The following is a 25,460-nucleotide window of genomic DNA, read 5'->3' as shown; positions in this document are numbered from 1 at the left end:
CGGTGTACACGCCTCTCCCTGCTGTGTCTGCTGGGCCTTGCAGGCTTGGAGCAACTATTCACCTGGACTCCTGGCCCTTATAGATGCTTTTCAATTGACCATTGAAAGAAGTGCTCCTTCCTTTAATTTTTTTTCTTTTTCTTTTTTTTCCACATTGGCTTTGTGGTATCCTTGAGTTTCTTACACCTGGAAAGCACCACAGTGGAATTCCAGGTAGGGGAGGGCTGGTCTTTTTTTATAAAGTGTGTGAAGGAAAATTTTGAAAGGCTAGGAAAGGTAAATCTTTATGACAATTAGCAAAGGCTATATATAAAGATCTGGATATATAAACGGATTCCTTTAAAATCATCACTACCCTCACACTCCTGAAAGTCAGTATTTCCTCTGCACGTACTGGTTTGAAGGCCATTTCTTGGCCTACCACCAAAACAGTAGAGGTGGAACAAAGTGAGAGACAAGATACATTTCGTGGGTAGAATCCACAGAACTTGATAATAAATTGAATTGGGGTAGAGAGTAAAGGAGAAGTGAGTGTCAAGGAAGACTCCACAGTAGAGCTGCTATTTGTTGAGACAGAGAAGACAAGGGAAGAAGATGGCTTTCTAGTTTTTTTGTTTATCTTGTTCTGTTTTAGACAATTTACTGACTGGTATTTTATTGAGTTATAACTCTAATGTTTTGGCTAAGTTTATCAAATAGAAATGATTATTGGCATGTAAGGTAACGTTATTTGCAAAATGATTTTCCCTTTTAAAATATCTTTCCTCACCCTCAACATTCAAATTCTTAGCAGCTTCTCAGACTCAAATTCATCCTCAAATTTTATTGTGATGTGCTGAATGATTACATATTCAAGCTTAATTGATATGAATAGTGGGAAGTTTATTCTTAAACACAGTTTTAGCTATAGCAGAATGCAGCAAAACTCTATATTGCTTTTCTTCTGTGGCCCCTACCAAGAAATATAAAGAAGGGACCCATGCGTCCTGTGTGGTACATAGTAAGTGCTCAGTAAATAGTTGTTGAGGCACATATAGGATATTCACCTACTAAATTTTTTGTAAGACATTTAAAAAGAAATGAGGCATTTTTACATAGACACATAAACACACAATTCAACTATTTCTTAGGATTCCTTTAGCTTGCCAACCAAACAACGTAGCTCACCACCCAGTTCTACAAGAATGAAGTCCCTGGCCACTGCAGTCGCTGACCTTCAACACACCCCGAAAGGAGTTCCAGACAGAGAGCAGGAATGAGGCACTCTGTGCTCTAGGGAAATTTGGTAGAACAGGCCTTCAGGTAGTTAGATCTTTTCAGAAGACTTCATGAGCCTAAGTTTTTTTATATCTTCTCACATCTAGAAGAGCACTAAAATCATTAACAGAGACATTTGCTCCTTGTGACTATCAGCAACCTTCTCCGCACTAGCAGCAAGCCTCTGCCAAAATGTATGCTTGACTGAATGTATTCCCTTTCATCAAAATCACATATACACTGACCTCTGCCAGATTCCCACCTCTGGCAAGCAGTTCCTCAGAGCCATCTGAGAGGCTGTGTCTTGGACTATAGTCCTCATAAGCACCCCTACTCCAGCAAAACGTAACTCACAGCTCTCAGTTTGGGCATCTATTTTCAGTCCACACACTCTTACACTCATATTATATGCCCATATATAACCTTTTACTAATAACTGAGGCTTTTAAATGGTAAGTTTATGCCCACATGAACTTACTTATTAATTTAACAAACTTATTTAATAAACGAAGTTTATTAATTCAATAAACTTATTATTTAATAAACTTATTAAATATTTTGTTCACAACATAAACGTTTTGAAAATATTAAAAAGCCATTTCTTTCAAAGGTCCCAGAGGGGCCCATTCTGCAATGTCTCTGTTTTTCTTGTGCAAGTGGTTGACATGTTAGACTGAGGTCTATAACGTGCAAAATATCAGATCTGCTTTTAGTGCACATTTCTGCCTCCACCCTCTTCTGCACGGTCAGTGTCGTGATGCCCTTTGCTGTGACGTCGCTGGCGTGGGAACCTAGAAGGCGCTGGCCACTTCATTGGCCGGTTCAGTGTCAGCCCTGATCCTGCCCCATGCCCCCAGCATCCATTGCGCGGGCCTTGAGACCGTGCTCCTGAGACCGCTAGCCATGGCGCCCTGGGGTTTGCAGGTGGGTCTCCAGGCGGTCCTCCTTGGTTCTTCAAGGGCATCCTCGCCTGGCGCTTTCCTTTCCAGCGTGTGCGGGCCAAACCTCACCATTCAGCCCTAAAATGGGCCCAGGCCGCCACTGGGCCACAGAGCAGCAGGTAAGGGCCTCGGGGACCGCGTTCCATAACGGCTGGGAGGAGGGGCCTCGGGGGGCCGGTGACCGTTGGTTTGCGGGGCTGCCTGAGAACGGAAGGCCTCGACGGCGTTGCGCAGTCGTTGCACCGCCCTGCGCCAGCCGCCAGTCAGACGACTGTCCCTGCCCCCGAGGAGCTTGTCTTCCTGGCGCAGGGCTTGTTGGTTTCTGTTGATCAGGCTGAGTGAGCTCTCTTCTACTCCTACCTCAATGCGAGCTTGGTGTTTATATCCCCGATAAGTGAGTAATGAACTCTTAAAAAATTTGCCGCCATTTATTGCGTAATATATACTTACACATATGTGTGTACACCTGACACAAATATAGATGAATATGTGTGTGATTTTATGTGAGTAAATAGACTCTTCAAGGAATTAATATATTTTATTACATTATTAACATTCATAGATGTACTTGCATTCATGGGATAAACTCCACTAAGATATGTATCAGTACATGTGTATGTATTATATGTGTACATAGGCAGGCATTGTTGGATTTGATTGGTTAATGTTTTATTTAGGATATTTGCACTTATATTCATAAGTGTTATTGTCTGTATAATTTTTTGGTGCAGTATACAGTCTTGTCTGGTTTGGGAATCACTGCTCTTTAAGTTTCAAGAAATGAGTTCAATAACTTTCCTTCTTTACTTGTGAAGTTTGTATATCATAAGGATTTTCTGTTCTTTGCTTGTTTGATAAACCTCACCTGTGAAACACTTTCAGCCTCGTGTCTGTTACTTTGTGGGGGTAAATGAGAGCCTTTTGTGTACTTTTCTGTTTTTCCTTCATCAACTTTTAATTTTATTGATCTTGATTGTTTTCTCTTATACTGATTTCCCTGCCTTTAAGCTTGTTCAGTTTCTAGCTTCTTTATTGAATCCTTTATTTACTTGCAGTCTTTAAAATACTAAATGAATTTAATGTTCTTCTTATTTTTAATTCTAAGAGCTGCTAAAACTGCATCCACAAACCTTGAATATGTGATATTTTATTTTCTGAATGGCTCTAACTAGAGAGTAATTTCCATTTTTATTTTCTTTTTAATCTATTCATTTATTTAGGAGTGCTATTTCAAGTCTTCAAACTAGACAGTTTTTTAAAAATCTGTTTTTATTTTGACTTATTTATTTGCTTTATGTTAGAAAATGTAGTCTACATAATATTATATCTTTGAAGTGTATTAAGTCTCTGGTTACCTAGGATATCATCAATTTTTATAAGTATTTTATGTGATTTGAAAGGAAAGTAAATTCTTTATTAGGTACAGGGTTCCCTCTATTTATATTGTTTTTGTTTAGTTGCTTAGTCATGTCTGACTCTTTTGCGACCCTATGGACTGTAGCCCAAGACTGTTCATTGGGAAGGTCAAATCTTGTGTATATGTACTACTTTTTTTGCTCACTTGATCTATAGATAATTGAGATAGGTTGAAATATCTCACCATGTTTTTGTGAAATGTCAAGTTTCCTGTAATTCTGTTAGGCTTTGCTTTGTATATTTTGAGGCAATCTTAGGTACATATAAGTTATAAATATTATAGCTCTTTGATGGATTATCCCTTCTGTTATTATGTTGAGTCTCCATTTCTCCTTATTAATGCTTTTCCTTTAAATTCTATTTTGTCTGATAGAATGTTGTTAAATCAGTGTTGTTTTTATTACCATCGGCATGGTATAGTATTTTCTGTTTCTTTGTTTCTTTATTGTAGTAAAATATGCATGACATGATATGTCTAAATGTATATTTCAGTGGCATTAAATTGTTGTATGACTATTACCACAGTCCATCATCCACAACTGAAATTCTGAACTTATTTAATACTAACTCTTCATTACTGCTTCTGTCTCCTGATAGCCAGTAAAATTTGACTATTCTAGAAACCTCATTCAAGTGGAATTGTAGAAGTTTTGTCCTTTGTGTTTGGATTATTTACTTAGCATGATGGCTTCTAGGTTCATCCTAGAAGTATTGTGGTCTGTGGCAGGGTATCATTTTTGATATTCTGTGGTCTGTGTCATTTTTTAAGCCTGAATAGTTCCATTGTATGTATATACCTACTTTCTTTAGCCATTCATCCATTAATGGGCATTTGGGTTGTTTTTACCTTTTGGCTTTTATGAATAATGCTACTCTGAACATTGGTGTACAAATATCTGTTTGAATCACTGCCTTTGATTCTTTTGGTATTTACCTAGAAGTGGAATTGTTGGATCATATGGTAATTCTGTGTTTAATTTCTTGAAGTACGATGACAGTTTTCCATAGCAACTGCATCATTTTCCTTTCTCACCAGCATCCATTTCCTTATTTTGATCTTTTTGATATGCTTTTGCTTTATGGATGTGTTTTATAAGCAACGTTTTTAGCTACATTATCTAGTTTGATTGTCCAATCTGTCTTTAAATAAATGGAATGAGTCCACTTTTATTATTGTGATTACTGAAGAAACAGGGCCAGATTGACTTCTCTTTTGTGTTTTTTGTATATCACACTTCCCTGTCTGCTGCTGAAATTTTCGGAATCATCTATACTCCTCCTGTCTGTCTGTCTGTCAGTCATTCTATGTGTTATTTATTTTTCCAGCTCTGTTTAGGCTCCATAGATTATGATTATGTTTATGTTATTTTAGTGTGTTACCTTAGTACATATTTGTCCACACGTTTTTTCTGACAAAGTCAGTCATTTTTAAAATATTTGTTTCTGTTGACAATAACAATAATCTGTTGTATTTTTTTAATAACAAGGATCTTAAGGTACAGTGCTCATTGAACTTCTTCCTACCCAACCCTGTTATTGTTTCAGTATTTTAACTTTTAAAATGTAATCTTTCATTATATTTACTGATATAATACATATTTTTTAAATGGTTTTTTCAGTAATCTTTTCTGATACAATGTTCTTTCACTTAAAAGACCACTTTTATGGTGGTTAAAGGTGTGGATCCTGGATTTGTATCCAGGTCCACCACTTATTTTGTTCTTTGATTTCTTTATGTCAACTGAGTGTAATACCAGTTTACTCGTGTTAAATGGGTTTAAGACTACTGCCTAACTCAGCGAGGCTTTGTGAGGATTTAATAAGTGAATATATGTAACTATGTCTTTGTCTCCCATTGTTAATTGGAATAACCACAAATTTAGTGGCTCAGAGCAACACAAATGTATTATTTTACAGTTCTGGAGGTCAGAAGTCTAAAATGTGTAAAATGTGCTCAGCGTTCCTTTTTGGAGGCTCTCAGGGAGAATCTATTTCCTTAGCTGTTCTGCCCTTCAGACTACAAGCCTACATTCCTTGGCTTGTAGTCCCTTCTCTTATCTTTAAAGCCTACAGCATTGTATCTTCTCTTCTCTGACCTCGGCTTCCATTCTCACATCCTTCTTTGCCTTTGATCTTCCTGTCTCCCTCTTGCGTGGTTCCTTATGATTATGTTGAACTGGATAATCCAGAATAATCTCCCCATTTTGAGATTTTAGTTTAATTACATCTGCAAAATCCCTTTTACCATGTAAGGTAACTTATTCATGGGTTCTGGGTGGTTAGGATGTGGACACCTTTGGGGAGGCCATTGTTCATTCTGTCACCTTATATACATCTCATCTCTATTGTCCCTTTGTGCTGAAGTACATCCTTAATTATTCTGTTATGTAGGTGATAATCTCAGTCTTTTTACATATTCAACAATATAAACTTCTTGATGGGCAATTGTTTTTGTTTCAGCATTTTAAAGACATTAACCTATTGTCTGCTGGTAACTTTTCTAGCAAACCAATAAATGATACACTTTTGGCCTCTTTTTTTTTTAACAGAGTGGGTAGGATTTTCATGTGCACCAGATTGTATTGTATTGTACTGTATTGATGGCATCCTGTCATCATTGATCATTGCATGGGTCTTTAAAAACTGATAAATTGTATGGTCAAGTTATAAAACAGACATCTGCAAATTCACCACTTAAGACAATAAGTAGGTTATTAGCAACATTTATCTTCAACTCTTTCCCTTATTTTATCTTTCTGCCTTCTATAACTCCTCAAGAATTTTGTGTTTATTATTGTCAACTGGAAGGACCACAAACTATAAAGAGGCCAAAAATTTATTAATGGGGGTCTTAGAATTGCAATTGGGGGATCCACAGTTTTGGAGGAAGCCAGAACAGTGTCCCACTGGAGGAAAATGGGTAGAGTTTTTATGGAGGGGGAAACGGGAAGTTCTTGCAGGTTTAAACGAATTGTTTATCAACAGTTTGAATTGGAGGAACATTTGTTACATATATGCAATTGGCTTATCAAGCACGTCTCATATGTTACTAGGGAAAGGTATATTTTCTTTAGTCCAGTTCTTAGCATATTTCAGCAACTCAGCAACTGTTCAGCAGTTTTATTTTAGGGTGTTCAGCAAGAGTTCAGCAAGGGCAGTGACTATGGAGGTCCTCAGGTCTCTATCATCTCTGATTTAGTTCTTTTCATATTATCTTGAAGTATTAAGTCTTTCAAAATCACACGTGTATGTCTACAGTATATTTCTTAGCTTAACTTTTTGAAGTTTACAAAAAAGAATAATATTCTGAATGAGTTTTCTAATAATTCCTCTTACCAATGATATTTTACCAAGATATTTTACCAATAATTCCTCTTACCATGATATTTTACCAAGGTTAATTGTTTTATTTTTACTGTAGTGTAATATTTCATTGTGTTATTAGATCATAATTTGTTTATTCTCTTAGTGATGGACTTTTAGTGTTGTTTCCAGCTTTTAGATATTATTCTCAAGACTACTGTGGAAGATTTTGTACATGTCTTCTATTGCACATGTGAAAAAGTTTTCATTTGTGTGTGTGTGTGTATGTAGGTATGCGTGCATGCCAAGCACTTCATCATGTCTGACTCTTTGCAACCCCATGGACTGCAGCATGCCAGGCTTACTTATCCTTCCCTATCTCCCAAATTTTGCTCAAACTTGTGTCCATTGTAGGTATGTGCGTGTGTGCTAAAGTCGCCTCAGTCATGCTCTGCTCTTTGTGACCCTGTGGACTGTAGTCCTCCAGGCTCATCTAGCCATGGGATTCTCCAGGCAAGAATACTTGAGGGGGTTGCCATGCTCTCTTTCAGGGGATCGTCCTGACCCAAGGATCGAACCCATCTCTTATGTCTCCTGCATTAGCAGGTGGGTTCTTTACCACCAGCGCCAATTGGGGAGCCAGCCCATTGTAGGTATATTAGGATGTAATTGCTGAGATGTAGGGTAATGTTCAGTTTTTAAAGAAGATGCCAACCTTTTCTGGAGTGGTTATATACTCCTACCAGCAATCTAAGAGATACTACTAATGTCCATCCTCTCTGCTTGATGTTATCAAACTTCTTTTGCCAGTTGAATTACAGAAATGTTGATTTATGATCTTAATTTGCATGATCCTGATTACTAATGACATCGAACATAACTTGACATCGAACATAACTTCTTATGTTTATTTCTTCTGTGAAATGCCTGTACATATCATTTGCCTGTGTAATTGTTTTAGTCGTTTTTTTTTAGTGTAGTTCTTTTTTTGTTCTTGAGACTAATTTTTTGTGGTATATATGTTAGATGTCACTTCAGTTGTTTATTGCTGTTTAACAAATCACTCTAAATTCACTGGCTTAAATTAAGAATGATTTATTATTTCTCTAGGCTCTAGGCTCAGAGGGGTGCTTTTGTAGCTTCATATGGCCCTGGGTCATTCATCTGACTATATTTTTTTGATGGCTGGGTGGGGCTGGAAGGTTCAAAAGGTCCTCATTCATGTCTGGTGGTTCAGAACTTTTCTGTGTGGCTGATGACTTGGAGCATGCGTAGTCTCAGCAGGGTAGTTGGATTTCTCCCACAGTTCTTCACTTCAAGAGGGAGAGGGGAAGCTGGCAGGACTCTTAAGGGCTAGGCCTGGAACTGGCATAACGTTATTTTAACAGGTCTCTGTTGGTCAGAAGAAATCACTAAGACAAGCTCTGCTTCAAGAGAAGGAGAAATAGACTCCACTTTGTGATAACTAGACATGCATGTAGGAATTGTGGTTATCTTTGGAGACTATGTACCACATAGATTTTGCAGCTATCATTTCACAGTATACAGCTTGTCTTTAAAAAAGTGAGATTTATCAAAAATTCTTTATTTTAATACAGTTACGTTTATAGACTTTTATATACACTTTTGTCTAAAAATCTTTCATTTCCCCCATCAGAGAAATATTATATATATTTTAAAGGTTTAATTTTGATATTTAAGTACTTAATTACACTGGAGTTAAATTTTTATTTTGTTTGTATATTTGGTGTGAATGAGAAAATGTTCAGTTTCATTTTATTCCCATGTGATCCTTTCTTTCTAGATCAGTTTTTCCCACTAATTTGACGTCTTTTTTTTTTTTTTTTTTTTTGTCGTTTTTAGTTGTGGTCTATTCTTTTTCACCTAGAGAAATCCCTTGAACATTTCTTGTACAGCTAGTTTGGTAGTGATGACCTCTTTTAGCTTTTGCTTGCATATAAAACTCATAATCTTTCCATCAACTCTGAATGAAAGCCTTACGAATTGATGCTTTTGAACTGTGGTGTTGGAGAAGACTCTTGAGAGTCCCTTGGACTGCAAGGAGATCCAACCAGTCCATTCTGAAGGAGATCAGCCCTGGGATTTCTTTGGAAGGAATGATGCTAAAGCTGAAACTCCAGTACTTTGGCCACCTCATGTGAAGAGTTGACTCATTGGAAAAGACTCTGATGCTGGGAGGGATTGGGGGCAAGAGGAGAAGGGGACGAGAGAGGATGAGATGGCTGGATGGCATCACTGACTTGATGGATGTGAGTCTCAGTGAACTCCGGGAGTTGGTGATGGACAGGGAGGCCTGGCGTGCTGCGATTTGTGGGGTTGCAAAGAGTCGGACACGACTGAGCGACTGATCTGATCTGATCTCATTTTCCCCCTTTTATCACTTTAGATATATCATGCCAGTCTCTTCTGGCCTGCAGAGTTTCTGCCGAAAGTTAGCTATGAGCCTTATGGCCTTGTACATAACTTGTTGTTTTTCTCTTGCTGCTTTTAATAGTCTCTTTAATTTTTACTATTTTAATTACATGTGTCTTGATTGGTCCTCTCTGAGTTGATCCTGTTTGGGACTCTCTGTGCTTCCTGGACCTGGAAGCCCTTTCCGAAGTTAGGGAAGTTTTCAGCTCTATGTCTTCTTTCTCTTCTCCTTCTGGGATCTCTGTAATGTGAATGTTAGTATGTTTGATGTCCCAGTGAAAGTGAAAGTAGCTCAGTTGTGTCCAACTCTTTGAGACCCCATTATAGCCTTCCAGTCTCCTCTGTCCATGGAATTCTCCCAGCCAGAATACTGGAGTGGGTAGCCGTTTCCTTCTCCAGGGGATCTTCCCAGCCCAGGGCTTTAATCCAGGTCTCCCGCATTGCAGGTGGATTCTTTACCAGCTGAGCTACAAGGGAAGACTAGAGGTCTCTTAAATTGTCATCTTTTCTTTCTTTTTTTTTTTTTTTTTCTGTTCCTTCTCAGTTATTTCCACTACCTGTCTTCCAGTTCATGATCTGTTCCTCTGTATCATTTAGTCTACTGATCATTCCTTCTAGTGTATTTTGCACTTCAGCACTATATTATTCATCTCTGGTCCTTCTATATTTTAAACTCTTTGTTAAAAACTTCTCACTCTGTTCATCCCAAATCCTCCTGAGTTCTTTGATCATCTTTATGATCACTACCCTGAACTCTTTCTCAAGTAGATTGTCTGTCTCCACTTCATTTAATTCTTCTGGGGTTTTTTCTTGTTCCTTTGGAACATGTTTCTCTGTTTTCTCATTTTGCCTAACTTGTTGTTCTTATTTCCATGTGTTTTGTAGGCTTGTTACATTTCCTGACTTTGGAAAAGTGGCCTTTTATAGGGATGTCCTATGTGTCCTAGCTGAGCATTCCCCCTAGTCAAAGAGCTATATTGTTTAGGGGTGTGCCATATGTGAGCTGCATGAGTCCTTATGTTGTGGTGAGTTGACACTTGTGGGTGGTCTACTAGGCCTGGCTGGCCCCCGACCTGGTTGGTCGCCAGGCAGGCCCTGCCTTGGGTAGAGGTTGCTGGCTCCTGATTGATGGGGTTGGGTAGGGTCACAAGGTGGCTGGCTATAGAGTCCTGGCAGATGTGAAGCTGGTGTCAGCCTGCTAGGAGGTGGGATTGGATCCTGGGGCCACTGACTGAAGGGACCAAAGTGTCCCAGAGCTAGTGTTGACTTGCTGGTGGTTGGGGCTCGTTCCTGACACAGCTGGCTGAGGGATCCAGGGTGTCTTAGGGCTGGGATTAGCCTGCTGGCAGGGTAGTCTAGGTCCTGCCATGGCAAGCTGTGAAACTGCAGTGATCCTGGAGCGGATGCTAGCCAACTGGCATGTGAGGCTGGTACAGGACTGGTGCTGGCCCTCTGATGGGCAGTGCTAGAGCTTGAGGTCTATGGCTATAGGGTCCAGGGTTTGGAGCTGGTATTTAGGCCTGCCGTAGGTGGAGCTGAGGCCCGGGAGGTCTCAGAGCTAGTGCTGGTTTACTGGTGTATGTAGGCTGCCCTTGGGGCTGACTGCCCTCTGGTGGGCAGTGCTGGAATCTGGAGTCTCTGGCTATAGGGCCCTGGGAGTACAGAAGTACTCCACCCTGTCCCCACTGGTGGGAGGGGACAGGGCCCAGGAGGTCCTGGGGCTGGGGCTGGTCTACTGGTGAGTGGGAGCTGGGTTCCAGGGTCTCTGGTGAAGAGGGTCTTGTCCTGGGGCAGCTGTGGGTTCAGCACCCCTATAGCAGCCAGCCTGCTGGTTGGTGGGGCTTTGTTCCCACTTGGGCTGGTTACTTGGCCTGAGGCGTCCCAGTACTGGTGCTGACAGGTAGGTGGGTGGGGGTGAGTTCTAATATGCTAGAGAGAAATTCCAAAATGGTGCTTGCTAGTGTCCTTGTCCTCATGATAGAACAAGTCCCTAAAATGACTGCTCCCAGTGTCTGTATCTCCAGGATGACTTCCAGTTGCCTCCTGCTTCCCTGGAATGCTCTCCAGAATCATCAGGTAAGGTGTGATCCAGGTTCCTTTCAACTTACTACTTTTGCCCTGAGTCCCAGAGCATGTGAGATTTTATGTGCACCCGTTAAGAGTGGAGTTCCTGTTTCCCTCAGCCCTCTGGGTGTCCTGAAAGTAAATTCTGCTGACCTTCAAAGCCATATGTTCTGGGGGCTCATGTTCCTGATGCAGGACCCCTGGACTAGGGATGCTGATGTGGGGCATGGACTCCTCAGTCCTCTGTATTTGTAATTTGTGAGTTGCTCACTAGGGGTCTGAGGCTTAACTCTACCCTTCCTATTTTTTATATCTTTAGTCACAGCTAAGGATAAAGGTATTTTCTGCTAGATTCCAGTCTTTATCATCAATAATTGCTCTGTTTGTAATTTTTGTGTGCCCATAGGAGGAGGTGAGCTCAGGGTCTGCCTTTTCTGCCATCTTGGCCAAATTCCTATTGATTTTGTAACCTATAACTTTACTACTACTACTAAGTCGCTTCAGTTGTGTCCGACTCTGTGCGACCCCATAGACAGCAGCCCACCAGGCTCCCCCATCCCTGGGATTCTCCAGGCAAGAATCCTGGAGTGGGTTGCCACTTCCTTCTTCAATGCATGAAAGTGAAAAGTGAAAGTGAAGTCGCTCAGCTGTGTCCGACTCTTAGTGACCCCATGGACTGCAGCCCACCAGGCTCCTCTGTCCATGGGATTTTCCAGGCAAGAGTACTGGAGTCGGGTGAAACAAGGATCAAGACCATCTCCATGGAAAAGAAATGCAAAAAAGCAAAATGGCTGTCTGGGGAGGCCTTACAAATAGCTGTGAAAAGAAGAGAAGCGAAAAGCAAAGGAGAGAAGGAAAGATATAAACATCTGAATGCAGAGTTCCAAAGAATAGCAAGAAGAGATAAGAAAGTCTTCTTCAGCGATCAATGCAAAGAAATAGAGGAAAACAACAGAATGGGAAAGACTAGAGATCTCTTCAAGAAAATCAGAGATACCAAAGGAACATGTCATGCAAAGATGGGCTCGATAAAGGACAGAAATGGTATGGACCTAACAGAAGCAGAAGATATTAAGAAGAGGTGGCAAGACTACACAGAAGAACTGTACAAAAAAGATCTTCACGACCCAGATAATCACAATGGTGTGATCACTGACCTAGAGCCAGACATCCTGGAATATGAAGTCAAGTGGGCCTTAGAAAGCATCACTACGAACAAAGCTAGTGGAGGTGATAGAATTCCAATGGAGCTATTCCAAATTCTGAAAGATGATGCTGTGAAAGTGCTGCACTCAATATGCCAGCAAATGTGGAAAACTCAGCAGTGGCCACAGGACTGGAAAAGGTCAGTTTTCATTCCAATCCCAAAGAAAGGCAATGCCAAAGAATGCTCAAACTACCGCACAATTGCACTCATCTCACACGCTAGTAAAGTAATGCTCAAAATTTTCCAAGCCAGGCTTCAGCAATATGTGAACCGTGAACTTCCTGATGTTCGAGCTGGTTTTAGAAAAGGCAGAGGAACCAGAGATCAAATTGCCAATATCCGCTGGATCATGGAAAAAGCAAGAGAGTTCCAGAAAAACATCTATTTCTGCTTTATTGACTATGCCAAAGCCTTTGACTGTGTGGATCACAATAAACTGTGGAAAACTCTGAAAGAGATGGGAATACCAGACCACCTGATCTGCCTCTTGAGAAATCTGTATGCAGGTCAGGAAGCAACAGTTAGAACTGGACATGGAACAACAGACTGGCTCCAAATAGGAAAAGGAGTGCGTCAAGGCTGTATATTGTCACCCTGTTTATTTAACTTATATGCAGAGTACATCATGAGAAACGCTGGACTGGAAGAAACACAAGCTGGAATCAAGATTGCCGGGAGAAATATCAATAACCTCAGATATGCAGATGACACCACCCTTATGGCAGAAAGTGAAGAGGAACTAAAAAGCCTCTTGATGAAAGTGAAAGTGGAGAGTGGAAAAGTTGGCTTAAAGCTCAACATTCAGAAAACGAAGATCATGGCATCTGGTCCCATCACTTTATGGGAAATAGATGGGGAAACAGTGGAAACAGTGTCAGACTTTATTTTTCTGGGCTCCAAAATCACTGCACACGGTGACTGCAGCCATGAAATTAAAAGACACTTACTCCTTGGAAGGAAAGTTATGACCAACCTAGACAGCATATTGAAAAGCAGAGACATTACTTTGCCAACAAAGGTCCGTCTAGTCAAGGCTATGGTTTTTCCTGTGGTCATGTATGGATGTGAGAGGTGGACTGTGAAGAAAGCTGAGCGCCGAAGAATTGATGCTTTTGAACTGTGGTGTTGGAGAAGACTCTTGAGAGTCCCTTGGACTTCAAGGAGATCCAACCAGCCCATTCTAAAGGAGATCAGCCCTAGGATTTCTTTGGAAGGAATGATACTAAAGCTGAAACTCCAGTACTTTGGCCACCTCATGTGAAGAGTTGACTCATTGGAAAAGACTCTGATGCTGGGAGGGATTGGGGACAGGAGGAGAAGGGGACGACAGAGGATGAGATGGCTGGATGGCGTCACTGACTCGATGGACATGAGTCTGAGTGAACTCCAGGAGTTGGTGATGGACAGGGAGGCCTGGCGTGCTGCGATTCATGGGGTCGCAACGAGTCGGACACGACTGAGCGACTGATCTGATAACTGTACTGAATTCATTTGTTAATTCTAACTGAACTAATCTTTCCATCTTGAAAGCCAGCCAACAATAGACTATTGTGAAATAACAAGAAACACATTGGCCTCTGCCCCAGTTCCTGACAGAGGACTGCTTGAATTTCTGGACTGCAGAAATTCTGAATTTCTGCTTGAATTTCTGGACTGGTTCCTGACACAGGACTGCAGATTCCTGTAATATACCTTGAAGTCAGAAAGTGTAATACCTGTAGCTTTATTCTTTTTTCCAAAAATGGCTTTGATTATTGAGGGTCTCTCATGGTTCCAAGCAAAGCATTTTTTTTCTATTTTTATGAAAAATGCTATTGGAATTTTGATAGGGATCTGTCAAAATAGCATTAACATAGCATTGGATCTGTTGATTGTTTTGGGAAGTATGGGCATTTTAATATTACAGTAATATGTGAGCATGAGCTAAGTTTCCATAATTTTGTGTTTTGCTTCGGTTTCTTTCATCAGCGTTTTATAGTTTTCAGTGTACAGGTCTTTTAATTTCCTTGGTTAAATTTGTTCTTCAAAATTTATCTTTTTTGGTGTTATTGTAAGTGTGACTGATTTCTTAATTTCTTTTTTGTGTAGTTCATTGTTAGTATATAGAAATGCAATTGATTTTTGAATGTTGATTTTGATTCCTACAGCTTTACTGAATTTGTTTATTAACTCTAACAGTTTTTTTGGGTGGAGGATAACAGAGGATGGGATAGTTGGGCGGCATCACAAATTGGGTGGACATGAGTTTGAGTAAGCTCTGGGTGTTGGTGGTGGACAGGGAAGCCTGGCATGCTGCAGTCCATGGGGGTAGCAAAGAGCTGGACACAACTGAGTGACTGAACTGAACTGATGGTGGTTCTATTTTTAGTTTTTTAAAAAACCTCTGTATTGTTTTCCACAGTGTCTATACCAATTTACACTTCCCACCAACAGTGTTGGAGGGTTCTCTTTTCTCTCTATCCTTGCCAACATTTGTTATTTGTGTTCTTTTCTATAATAGCTATTATGACAGGTTTGAGGTGATATCTCAGTGTGGTTTGAATTTGCATTCCTCTGTTTGATTAATGATGTTGAGCATATTTTCATGTGCCTGTTGGCCATCTGTGTTGTCTTCTTTGGAATAGAGTCTATTCATACCTTCTGTCCATTTTTAAACCAGATTATATATATTGAGTTGAATTAGCTGTTTATGTATTTTGGATATTAACCCATTATCGGTCATATCATTGGCAAATATTTTCTCCCATTCAGTAGGCTGTCCTTTCATTTTGTCAGTGATTTCCTTTACTACACAAAAGCTTTTTAAGTTTTAATTAGGTCCCATTTGTTTACTTTTGCATTTATTTCATTTGCTTTAGGACAAGGATCCAAAAACATATTGCTGTATTTTATGTCAAAGAGTGTTCTGCCTGTGTTTTCCTCTAGAAGTTTTATAGTATCTGGTCTTAACATTTTGATCTTTAATCCATTTTGAGTTTTTTTTGTATATGGTGTTAAAGAATGTTCTGATTTCATTCTTTTACATGTGGCTGTCTAGTTTTTGCAGTACCACTTATTGAAGAGACTGTCTTGTATGTTCTTGCCTCCTTTGTCATAGATTTGTTGACTCTTTGCAACCCCATGTACTATACACTCCATGGAATTCTCCAGGCCAGAATACTGGAGTGGATAGGATAGCCTTTCCCTTCTCCTGAGGATCTTCCCAACCCATGGATTGAACCCAGGTCTCCTGCATTGCAGGCAGATTCTTTACCAGCTGAGCCACCAGGGAAGCCCAAGAATACTGGAGTGGGTAACCTATCTGTTCTCCAGGGGATTTGCCTGACTCAGGAATCGAACCAGGGTCTCCTGCATTGCAGGAAGATTCTTTACCAGCTGAGCTACTAGGGAAGCCTTTGTCATAGATTGACTATAGGTGTGTGAGTTCATATCTGGGCTCTCTATCCTGTTTGATTGATCTGCAATATGGATGGACTGGAAATTAATATTAGTTACTGTATTAGTTACTGTTTTTGTGTCAGTACCATATTTTTTTTTAATTTTACTTTTATTGAAGTATAGTTGATTTACAGTGTTTTGTTAATTTCCGCTATACAGCAAAGTGACTCAGTTATACAAATCTGTACATTCCTTTTTATATTCTTTGCATTATAGTTTATACCAGAATATTGAATATAGCCCCCTGTGCTGTACAGTAGGATGTTTTTTATTCTATATATAATAGTTTGCATCTCAAACTTCCAGTCCACCCCTCCCCCACTCTCCTCCCCCTTGGTAACTACAAGTCTTCTCCATGTCTGTGAGTTTGTTTCTGTTTTGCAAATAACTTCATTTGTGCCATATTTTAGTTTTCACATGCAATGATAGTTGTATTTGTCTTTCTCTTTCTGACTTGTTGTACTTAGTATGATAATTTCCAGTCCCTTGATATTGCTGTACATGGAATTAGTTCATTCTTTATTATGGCTGAGTAGCAGGCAATGGCACCCCACTCCAGTACTCTTGCCTGGAAAATCCCATGGATGGATGGGTCTGGTAGGCTGCAGTCCATGGGGTCACCAAGAGTCTGACACAACTGAGCAACTTCACTTTCACTTTTCACTTTCATGCATTGGAGAAGGAAATGGCAACCCATTCCAGTGTTCTTGCCTGGAGAATCCCAGGGACAGGGGAGCCTGGTGGGCTGCCATCTATGGGGTTGCACAGAGTTGGACACGACTGAAGTGACTTAGCAGCAGCAGCAGCATCCCATTTTACACATGTGCCACATCTTTGTCCATTCATCTATTGATGGACATTTAAGTTGTTTCCATATCTTGGCTATTGTTAATAGTGCTTCAGTGAACATTGGGGTGCATATATCCTTTTGAACCATGTTTTCCTCCAGATACATGCCCAGGAGTGGAGTGGCTGGGTCATATGGTAACTCTCTTTTTAGTTTTTTAATTAATTTATTTATTTTAATTGGAGACTAATTACTTAACAATATTGTAGTGCTTTTTGCCATACATTGACATGAATTAGCCATGGGTATACATGTGTTCCCCATCCTGAATCACCCTCCCATCTCGCTCCTATCCCATCCCTCAGGGTCATCCCAGTGCACCGGCCCTGAGCACTCTGTCTCATGCATCGAACCTGGAAACCTCCATACATTTCTTAATGTATTTAAATGACTGAAAAAACTCACAGCTAACAGCTAAGAAAATTATTCTTGGCTTAAATTATTTAGTTAGAATTTACTTCCATGCAAAATTTACTTTATTTTGAGACTTTCTGTATCTTGTTAAATTTCCCTCAGTAATCAGAAGAGACTCTCTGTCTTGCATATTTCAAAACCCATTTCCTTTTGTTCTATTCTGTTCTATCTGAGGAATTCTGGTAGTACATGAATGTGGCCTTAGTACTTAGTGAATGGTGAAATGAGTTCAGTGTCTTAGGCTTCCAGTTCTGTTGACTTCCCTGAGTTCTTTCTGATGATTTATTCTTGGGGAGATGATCTTAAAACTTATTATATTTAGTATAGAGTTTAAGGTCAATTAGAATTGTATGTATATAAACACATCAATGTAAGAAGGAAAAAATTGTCATAGAGAGGAAGTTAGACATATGGACTGCCCTGAGAAAGATAGCTAGCATAGTGAAGGCTCTGAAAATTATATTATACACAAGAAACACTTGAAGGTAATGAGAGTATTAAATTAATAAGCCTAGTGGAAAGTTGGGAACTATATATATACACACACATATATATATATAGTTTATAGTATCAGTAGTAATAGCTGTGAAGTAATTTTTTATATTTTAAAAATAATATGTATGTATTTTTTCAGCTCATCACTTCATAGTTTTGTTCAGAAAAATATATGGAGACATTCAGACCCAATGATTTGACACCAGTAAGTAAAGACAGGAACAAGGATAAAGGAAACTCAAAACCAAGGTAAAATAAGATATAATGAAATTAAAATCTCAAACATACCTAGCTAGTGATAAGCCATTCTGACAATGGAAAATATAACATATCACATGAGAACTGAATGAGGGTTGTGGCGTGTAGAAAACCTTGGTTTCTTAGGAAGTCCTTTCTGACAAGATAGGCAAATTAACACTGATTCCTTCTCCCAGACCAACTTTGGATATGCCAAAAAGTGTGAAAGAGGTTGATGGGTATGAGAAACTAATCCAACAACTGCGAAATCCCAGGAAGGCAGTAGGTGGTTTGGTTCTAGATATGGACTGTGGATAGAAAACGACAGCTCAGAGCAGAAGAGGGCAGCAGAGAGCAGATGAAGAAAAGAGTGTATCAGCATACATTCAGAAAAAAATAATGGAAAAGAAATCTTGAAAATATTTCTGAGTTTTATTTAAACATGATGGGTTGGAACCCTTGCTTTTATGGCTCTCCTTCCTAAAATCCTGTTAAAATGATAGTAAGGAATAAGGGAATTCGAGATGAGATACAAGCAAGTGGGAGTACCAGTGAAATTTTGAAAGCTTGAAAATACATGGATAAGTTATTAATTTAGCAGAGTGGAAATTATAAACCTCAGGTGTCAGTTGGTGTAGCCCAGAAACAGGCTAATTCATCCTCCCCTATCTCCTCCCTTCCATCACTATTCCCTCCAGTCCCACAAACTCAGGAATTAAGGATATTATGTACCTCTGAAAGTACAGAGCAGCTGAGACTGCAATCATTAAGTTGAAAGTTTGTATAAGAAATATCTCCTTCTTCACCTCTCACAGCCAAAAGATTATTTCTTTCTTTATTCTCAGAAGAAATCTGAGAACAGCTGAGAGTAGATTAATGTATTCAAATCAAAGAGATCTTTAGTTTTCTTCTTTTGTTTGACTTTGAGAAAGCTCACAGCTAAAAGCTAGAGATTACTCTCTGGGAAACTGACCAGCCAAAAGGAAAGATGTGTAGATAATGTCAGTAGGAAATACCTAACAAAATTCCCAGATTGCCCGAAAGTCAAATCTACCAGTTGAAAAACACCAGTGCATGAAGAGTTGTTTCATTGTTATTTTAGTGGTGACTCATATACAACCAGCAAACTGTGATCATTTGAGGATTATTTATAGCATGATAGAAACTGAAACAAATCAAATAAGCTTGGAGGAAATACATAATACAGGGAGAAGAAAACTTCAACAACCACCACCACAAAACTATCATTAAATGATTGGACGGTAACAGAAGAAACAGTTCACATTTAGAGAATTTAAAAAATGGAGCATTTGCATAACAAATAGTTTTGAAATTTTAATTGTGTAATAGCAGAAGTGAAGCTTAAGAGAACAGTTGAAAGGTAAAGTTGAAGAAATTTTCCTAAAAAAAAAAAGAAAAAATAGAGATAAAATATAGAGAAACAACAAGAAAAGGGTCCATAGACAACAAAATAAGATGGTAGAAATAAATCCCCCAAATATCTGTAATCACAGTAAATGCAAATGGACTAAACTTTTTCTTTTTAAATGTCAAATTGAATTTAAAAAAATGCACGGTGTGGAAGCATCCTAAACTGCAAAAAGATAACAACAGATAAAAAATTAAAAAAATAAAAGTTATACCTTCTCTTTCAGGGTATATGGAACAGTTGTAATGTTGTGCCATTTAAGACCATAAACCTTGTTTAAAAAAATTATCAATATACATTACATACTCTTTAATTACATTAGAACTCAGTTATAAGAGTTTAACTAGAAACCATTTGGAAATGAAACATAATATCTGAAAAAACAAATACTTTTCTAAATAACTAGCTGGTGAAAGAAGGACCTCTAAAGGAAATTAGGAAAAAAGGATGAGGGTTCAAGATGGGGAACACATGTATACCTGTGGCAGATTCATTTTGATATATGGCAAAACCAATACAATATTGTAAAGTTAAATAAAATAAAATAAAAAAGAACTGAATATAGTAATAGAAGGAAGAAAAGAAGAATGGAAGGGAGCTTAAACTACTGCATTAGTAACTATGTCACACATATAAAAATTGTGTGTTTAGGGAGAAACTTATAGTCATAAAACTGTATTAATAGACAAAAAGGGCTAAAAAATTAATGAGTTAACAATCTACTTTAAGTAGTTAAGGGTAAGAATGTAGAACAGAATAAATCCTAAGGCAGAAGGAAGAAGATAAAGATTATCAGAAATTAACATAATAGATATCAAAGATAATCAAAGAAAAACCAGCAAAAGCACCAGTTGTCAATAAAATTGACAATCATTTGATAAGATCAACCAGGAGAAAGAAAGGGAAGTCACAAAAAGACAGGGTTGTGACCCTGTACAACCTCAGGAAGCACCATTCACGTTGTGTTCTCTCCTGAAACACAGATGTGCTGCCTCCTGAAACCCAGATCTAGGGAGAGTAGGGTGCGTGACGCACCATGGAGTAGTGTCATACAGTGGCTTTGTAACTAATACTAGATCAGAAAAGGGAGCTAAGTACAGATCTGAACTAAAAGGATAAGAGTAAATTAACTGTTTTGTGGCAATAAGTTGAAAGCTTACACAAAATATAAACATTTTAAGAAAAATGTAAATATATAAAATAGTCTCAATAAATAATAGAAAGATGAGCTTTCTTTTTACCACTTAAATTTTTGAATTAGTGGTAGTGAATCACCACCACTCCCATTCCTCTTTCTCCTACCACCACAGACCACACACATCAGATCCAGAGAAACTGACAGTTTTTGAGTTTCTAGAAGAGTGAATCCTATTGTATATAACTTATTCTACAGAACAGAAAAAGAGAAAGTAGTCTCTAACTCAGTTTTTGAGGGCAGTTTGTATAATCCTACAAAAAGTTTCATGCATGACCCCAGAAGCAAAAAAATCCTAAATATTAACCTACCAATTAAAGCAGTGTATATTAATGGATGATACATCAAGATCAAATTGTGTAGTTTATTTCCGAAATGCAAGTTTCAATGTTAGAAAATCTGTCAATACCAATTAAAAGATGAAAGAGAAAGATTTGATGAAATTTAATATCTGTTAATGATAAAAACTCTTAGGAAACCACTTGATTAAGGGCATTTACCAAAAACCAAGAGCAATAACATTTTGAGTGATCAAGTGTTAAAAGCATTCGTTTTAAATTCAGAGGAGTGACAGGAATGCTTGCTTTGTTGCCATTTCTATTCAACATTCTATTATAGGTCCTAAGGAAGGAAAAGAAAAAAGACAAAGAAAGAAAGCTGTAAGGTTTGAAAGATCAGAAACTGCAATTATTCGTAGATTGTCTACAAATAAAGTACAAAATAATTTACAAAATTTTATAATAAATAAGTGAATTTATTAGCAAGGCTGCTAGATTAAAATCAGTGTTTATAAGTGTATTGCTTTTCTATGGCCCAGCAATAGATCGAAAATGTAATTAAACCATAACTGTCATTCATAATAATAATGAAAAGTAAGGTACCTAAAAAATTCTTTTAAAAATAATGTGTTTGCGTGAGAAGATACTCAGCATCACTAAGTATTAGAGACATGCAGATCAAACCTACAATGACGTATCACCTCACACCAGTCAGAATGGCCATCATTAAAAAATCTACAAACAATAAATGCTGGAGAGGGTGTGGAGAAAAGGGAACCCTCTTGCTCTGTTGCTGGGAATGTAAATTGATATAGCCACTATGGAGAACAGTATGGAGGCTCCTTAAAAAACTAGAAATAGAACTACCACATGACCCAACAATCCCACTACTGGAGATTTACCCTGAGGAAACCATAATTCAAAAAGACACATGTACCTCAGTGTTCATTGCAGCATTATTTACAATCAGTTCAGTTCAGTTCAGTCGCTCAGTCGTGTCCGACTCTTTGTGACCCATGAATCGCAGCATGCCAGGCCTCCCTGTCCATCACTAACTCCTGGAGTTCACTCAGACTCACATCCATCGAGTCAGTGATAGCCAGGACATAAAAGCAATCTAAATGCCCATCAACAGATGAATGGATAAAGAAGATTTGGTACATATATATAGTGGGATATCAGTCATAAAAAGAAATGAAATGGGTCATTTGTTGATGTGGATGGACCTAGAGTCTTTCATATGAAGTGAAATAAGTCGGAAGGAGAAAAACAAATATATATTAACACATACATATGGAATCTACAAAAATGGTACAGATGTACCTGTCTGCAGGGCAAGAGTAGAGACACAGATGTAGAGAATGGATCTGTGGACATGGGAGGAAGGGACAAATTGGGAGAGTAGTATTGGCATGTATGCACTACACATGTAAAACAGATAGCTAGTGGGAAGCTACTGTATAGCATAGAAAGCTCAGCTTGGGGCTCTGTGACGACCTAGAGGGGTAGGATTGCGGGGTGGGAAGGAGACTCAAGAGGGAGGGATGTGTGTGTGTTCTAAGTCACTTCAGTCGTGTCTGACTCTGTGTGACCCCTAGGACTGTAGCCTACAAGGCTCCTCTGTCCATGGTATTCTCTAGGTATGAATACTAGAGTGGGTTGCCATGCCCTCCTCCAGGGGAATCTTCCCAGGGATCTCACCCGCATTTCTTAAGTCTCTTGCGTTAGCAGGATGTAGCTCATTTACTTTGTTACACAGCAGAAACTAACACAACGTTGTAAAACTCTAATAAAAAAACGTTGTAAATACTCTAATAAAAAATATATTTGACCTTTATGAGTAAAATTACAAAATTTAATTGAGAGTGAAACAGAATGTATATAGAAAATCAAAGGGCCAAGAATATGTAAGCACTTTCTTTGGAAAAAGACAATTTGGGAAAATTTGGGAAAAAGACTATTTAAAGCTATCAAAACTATAGTAAATAAAGTAGTGTGATATAGAAATGAGGATAAACAAATAAAAATAAAGAACCAGGAATGAATAATTGTACACACATTTTGATTGATGGCAGACTTGCTGGTACAGATCAGTAATGCTGTTGTAATGGTCACACGGGCTTCCCTGGTGACTCAGATGGTGAAGCATCTGCCTGCAACGCAGGAGACCTGGGTTCGATCACATATGCTTATCAGGAGGGTACAGAAATTGCATTTGTCCTCATCCCACAAATCAGTTATAAGACTTGTGAAAGGCAAAACCGTAAGGCTGTTAGGAAAATTTATGAGAATTTTGTTATCACTGTGGAGTAAGGAAAGATTTCTTAATTAAGACAAATCATACACAGATAAATTAGATTATTTTAAAGTTAAGAACTTCTGTTTGTCAAGAGTTCAAAGATAAGTCCAAAGTGGAAGATACTTTTAATACATATAAAATGACCAAAGATTACCACCCAAAATGTGAAAATAACTCCTCGGTATTGCTAAGAAAAGGGTAAACAATTCAGGAAGGAAAAAAAAAAAACTAAGGATATGGAAAAGTTATGGGGATAGTCATTATAATGACAAGGCAACTGTTCAAGGTGTTTATAAACCGAATCAGTTCAGTTCAGTTCAGTCGCTCAGTCGTGTCTGACTCTTTGTGACCCCATGGACTACAGCATGCCAGGCCTCCCTGTCCATCACCAACTCCTGGAGTTCACTCAAACTCATGTCCATTGAGTCAGTGATGCCATCCAACCATCTCATCCTCTGTCATCCCCTTCTCCTCCTGCCCTCAATCTTTCCCAGCATCAGGGTCTTTTCCTGTGAGTCAGTTTTTCGTATCAGGTGAACAAAGTATTGGAGTTTCAGTTTCAACGTCAGTCCTTTCAATGAATATTCAGGACTGATTTCCTTTAGGATGGACTGGTTGGATCTCCTTGTTGTCCAAACTGAATGGCACTCACAAAGTCCTCAAAGAAAAAAGTTAGGAATACCTAATAAAGTTATCCATCCATAAACAGGTTTAAAGAAATGCTTTATTTGTCTTTGAAGAGAAGTATTACCTTATTATTCAAGTGATCAAGTATTTTTGTTTAATATACCTAACAAGGGTATCTTTTCTACTGAGAAGTATATGTTTGAATTTTCTCTGCTTTGCAAAAATATGGTATGTAGCTGTAGGTATTGTAGGCAGTCATTTTGGATTCTGTTCTTATGAATACATTTTCCCAACATTTACAAAGTAAACAGCTAAAGCAATGTGAAAAGATTTTGGCTTTAATCCTGATATGGGTTGTTGGTGATGGTTGCTGTAGTTTTTTTTTTTTTTATAAAGGAGGGTAATTATGTAAGGATTGAATTTCAGAAAACTATTCTGACCTCACCCTGCCACCAACTTCATTGGGTAACATTTCTTTTTTCTTGTTGCTTTTTGATTATTGTCATCCATCATTGTATTTATCTTTAATAATAAAGTATAAAATTTCAGATAAATATTTACATGTGTCATATCAGAGGCACAGGAAATGAGTAACATTTCTTTATCATTTAAAATAAAATTAGATGAGGATTCTTTAGTCCCTTTCAGCTTTAAAATTTTAGTAATATCAGTTAGACCTATTTAGTATTTAACCAGACTCTCCATGTTTCAGATCTGCTTTCCAAAGTGCCTATCAAAAATTGTTCGACAGGATAGATATTTTATTGCACTATAAAGTACAGAAGAAAGATTTAAAATTTAAGTTATAGAGAATATTAACTTTAGTATCTTATTTTCTTTGTCATGTTAGAGTTTTAAAACATGAAGAAGAAAACTATTATCAAGATGTTCTACCATCAGGAAATCGACCAGCAGGAAAGGAGACACTGAAACATAAAACGTTTGGAACAATCTCTGTACCCTTGAAGTCAGAGAAAGCAGAAGAAATTTATCAAGATTACACTCCAGGCATGTTGACTTTTATTTGCTTTTGTGGAGATAGAAAGAAGTTTTCATAGTATTAAATTATATAAATATATATAAAATATATTGAAATGGTACAAGGTTTGGTACTTTACTAATTTCATTAATCATAGAAATTAAAAGAAATACAGAGCTTACCTTTTAAAGGGAACACTAAACATAGTAATAAAAATAGCAACAATAATACCACTGTTACCACCAAGAATATCTGGCATTTTTATAGCAATTTACATTGCTTTGTCATGCATATCATCTTATTTTGTATGTGTGTGAGATAACCCTAAAAGGAGGGGGTCAGCATTTCCTTAAATCCCTAGTGCCTTCTAGCTTTGTTGTGACCCCTCTTTGTTTCTCTTGTCAACCAGTGTCTTGATTGTTCCCTCCACATACCTCCATTTTTTTGTTTGTTTGTTTGTTTACCTTCCTTCTTCCAATCCCAAATTCTACCATTTCCAAAATTTATGTTTTTTTTTTTTAAACCACAGCTTTCTTTTCTGTCCAGCTTTGGTCTCCATTCTTCACTTCTTCCTGGATCAGTCACTCTGTGACCAGTAACT

The 25,460-nt window shown here is 38.3% G+C and overlaps 1 protein-coding gene across 1 annotated transcript in view; it reads left to right on the top strand.

Moving 5' to 3' along the window:
- Positions 1-1,875: 1,875 nt before the first annotated feature.
- DNAH14 (dynein axonemal heavy chain 14) overlaps positions 1,876-25,460 on the top strand; it is a 403,042-nt gene continuing 379,457 nt past the window's right edge. The window contains exons 1-3 of the mRNA XM_044943112.2: positions 1,876-2,592; positions 17,955-18,064; positions 24,731-24,892. Coding sequence (XP_044799047.2) covers positions 17,988-18,064; positions 24,731-24,892 — 239 coding nt within the window. The 5' untranslated portion in view covers positions 1,876-2,592; positions 17,955-17,987. The remainder of the gene's footprint in view (positions 2,593-17,954; positions 18,065-24,730; positions 24,893-25,460) is intronic.

Source organism: Bubalus bubalis, chromosome 5 (genome assembly GCF_019923935.1).
Source record: "Bubalus bubalis isolate 160015118507 breed Murrah chromosome 5, NDDB_SH_1, whole genome shotgun sequence".
Classification (NCBI taxonomy): Eukaryota; Metazoa; Chordata; class Mammalia; order Artiodactyla; family Bovidae; genus Bubalus; species Bubalus bubalis.
The sequence above is the reverse complement of the archived record's forward strand: the minus strand, read 5'-3'. Positions and strand labels throughout refer to the sequence as shown.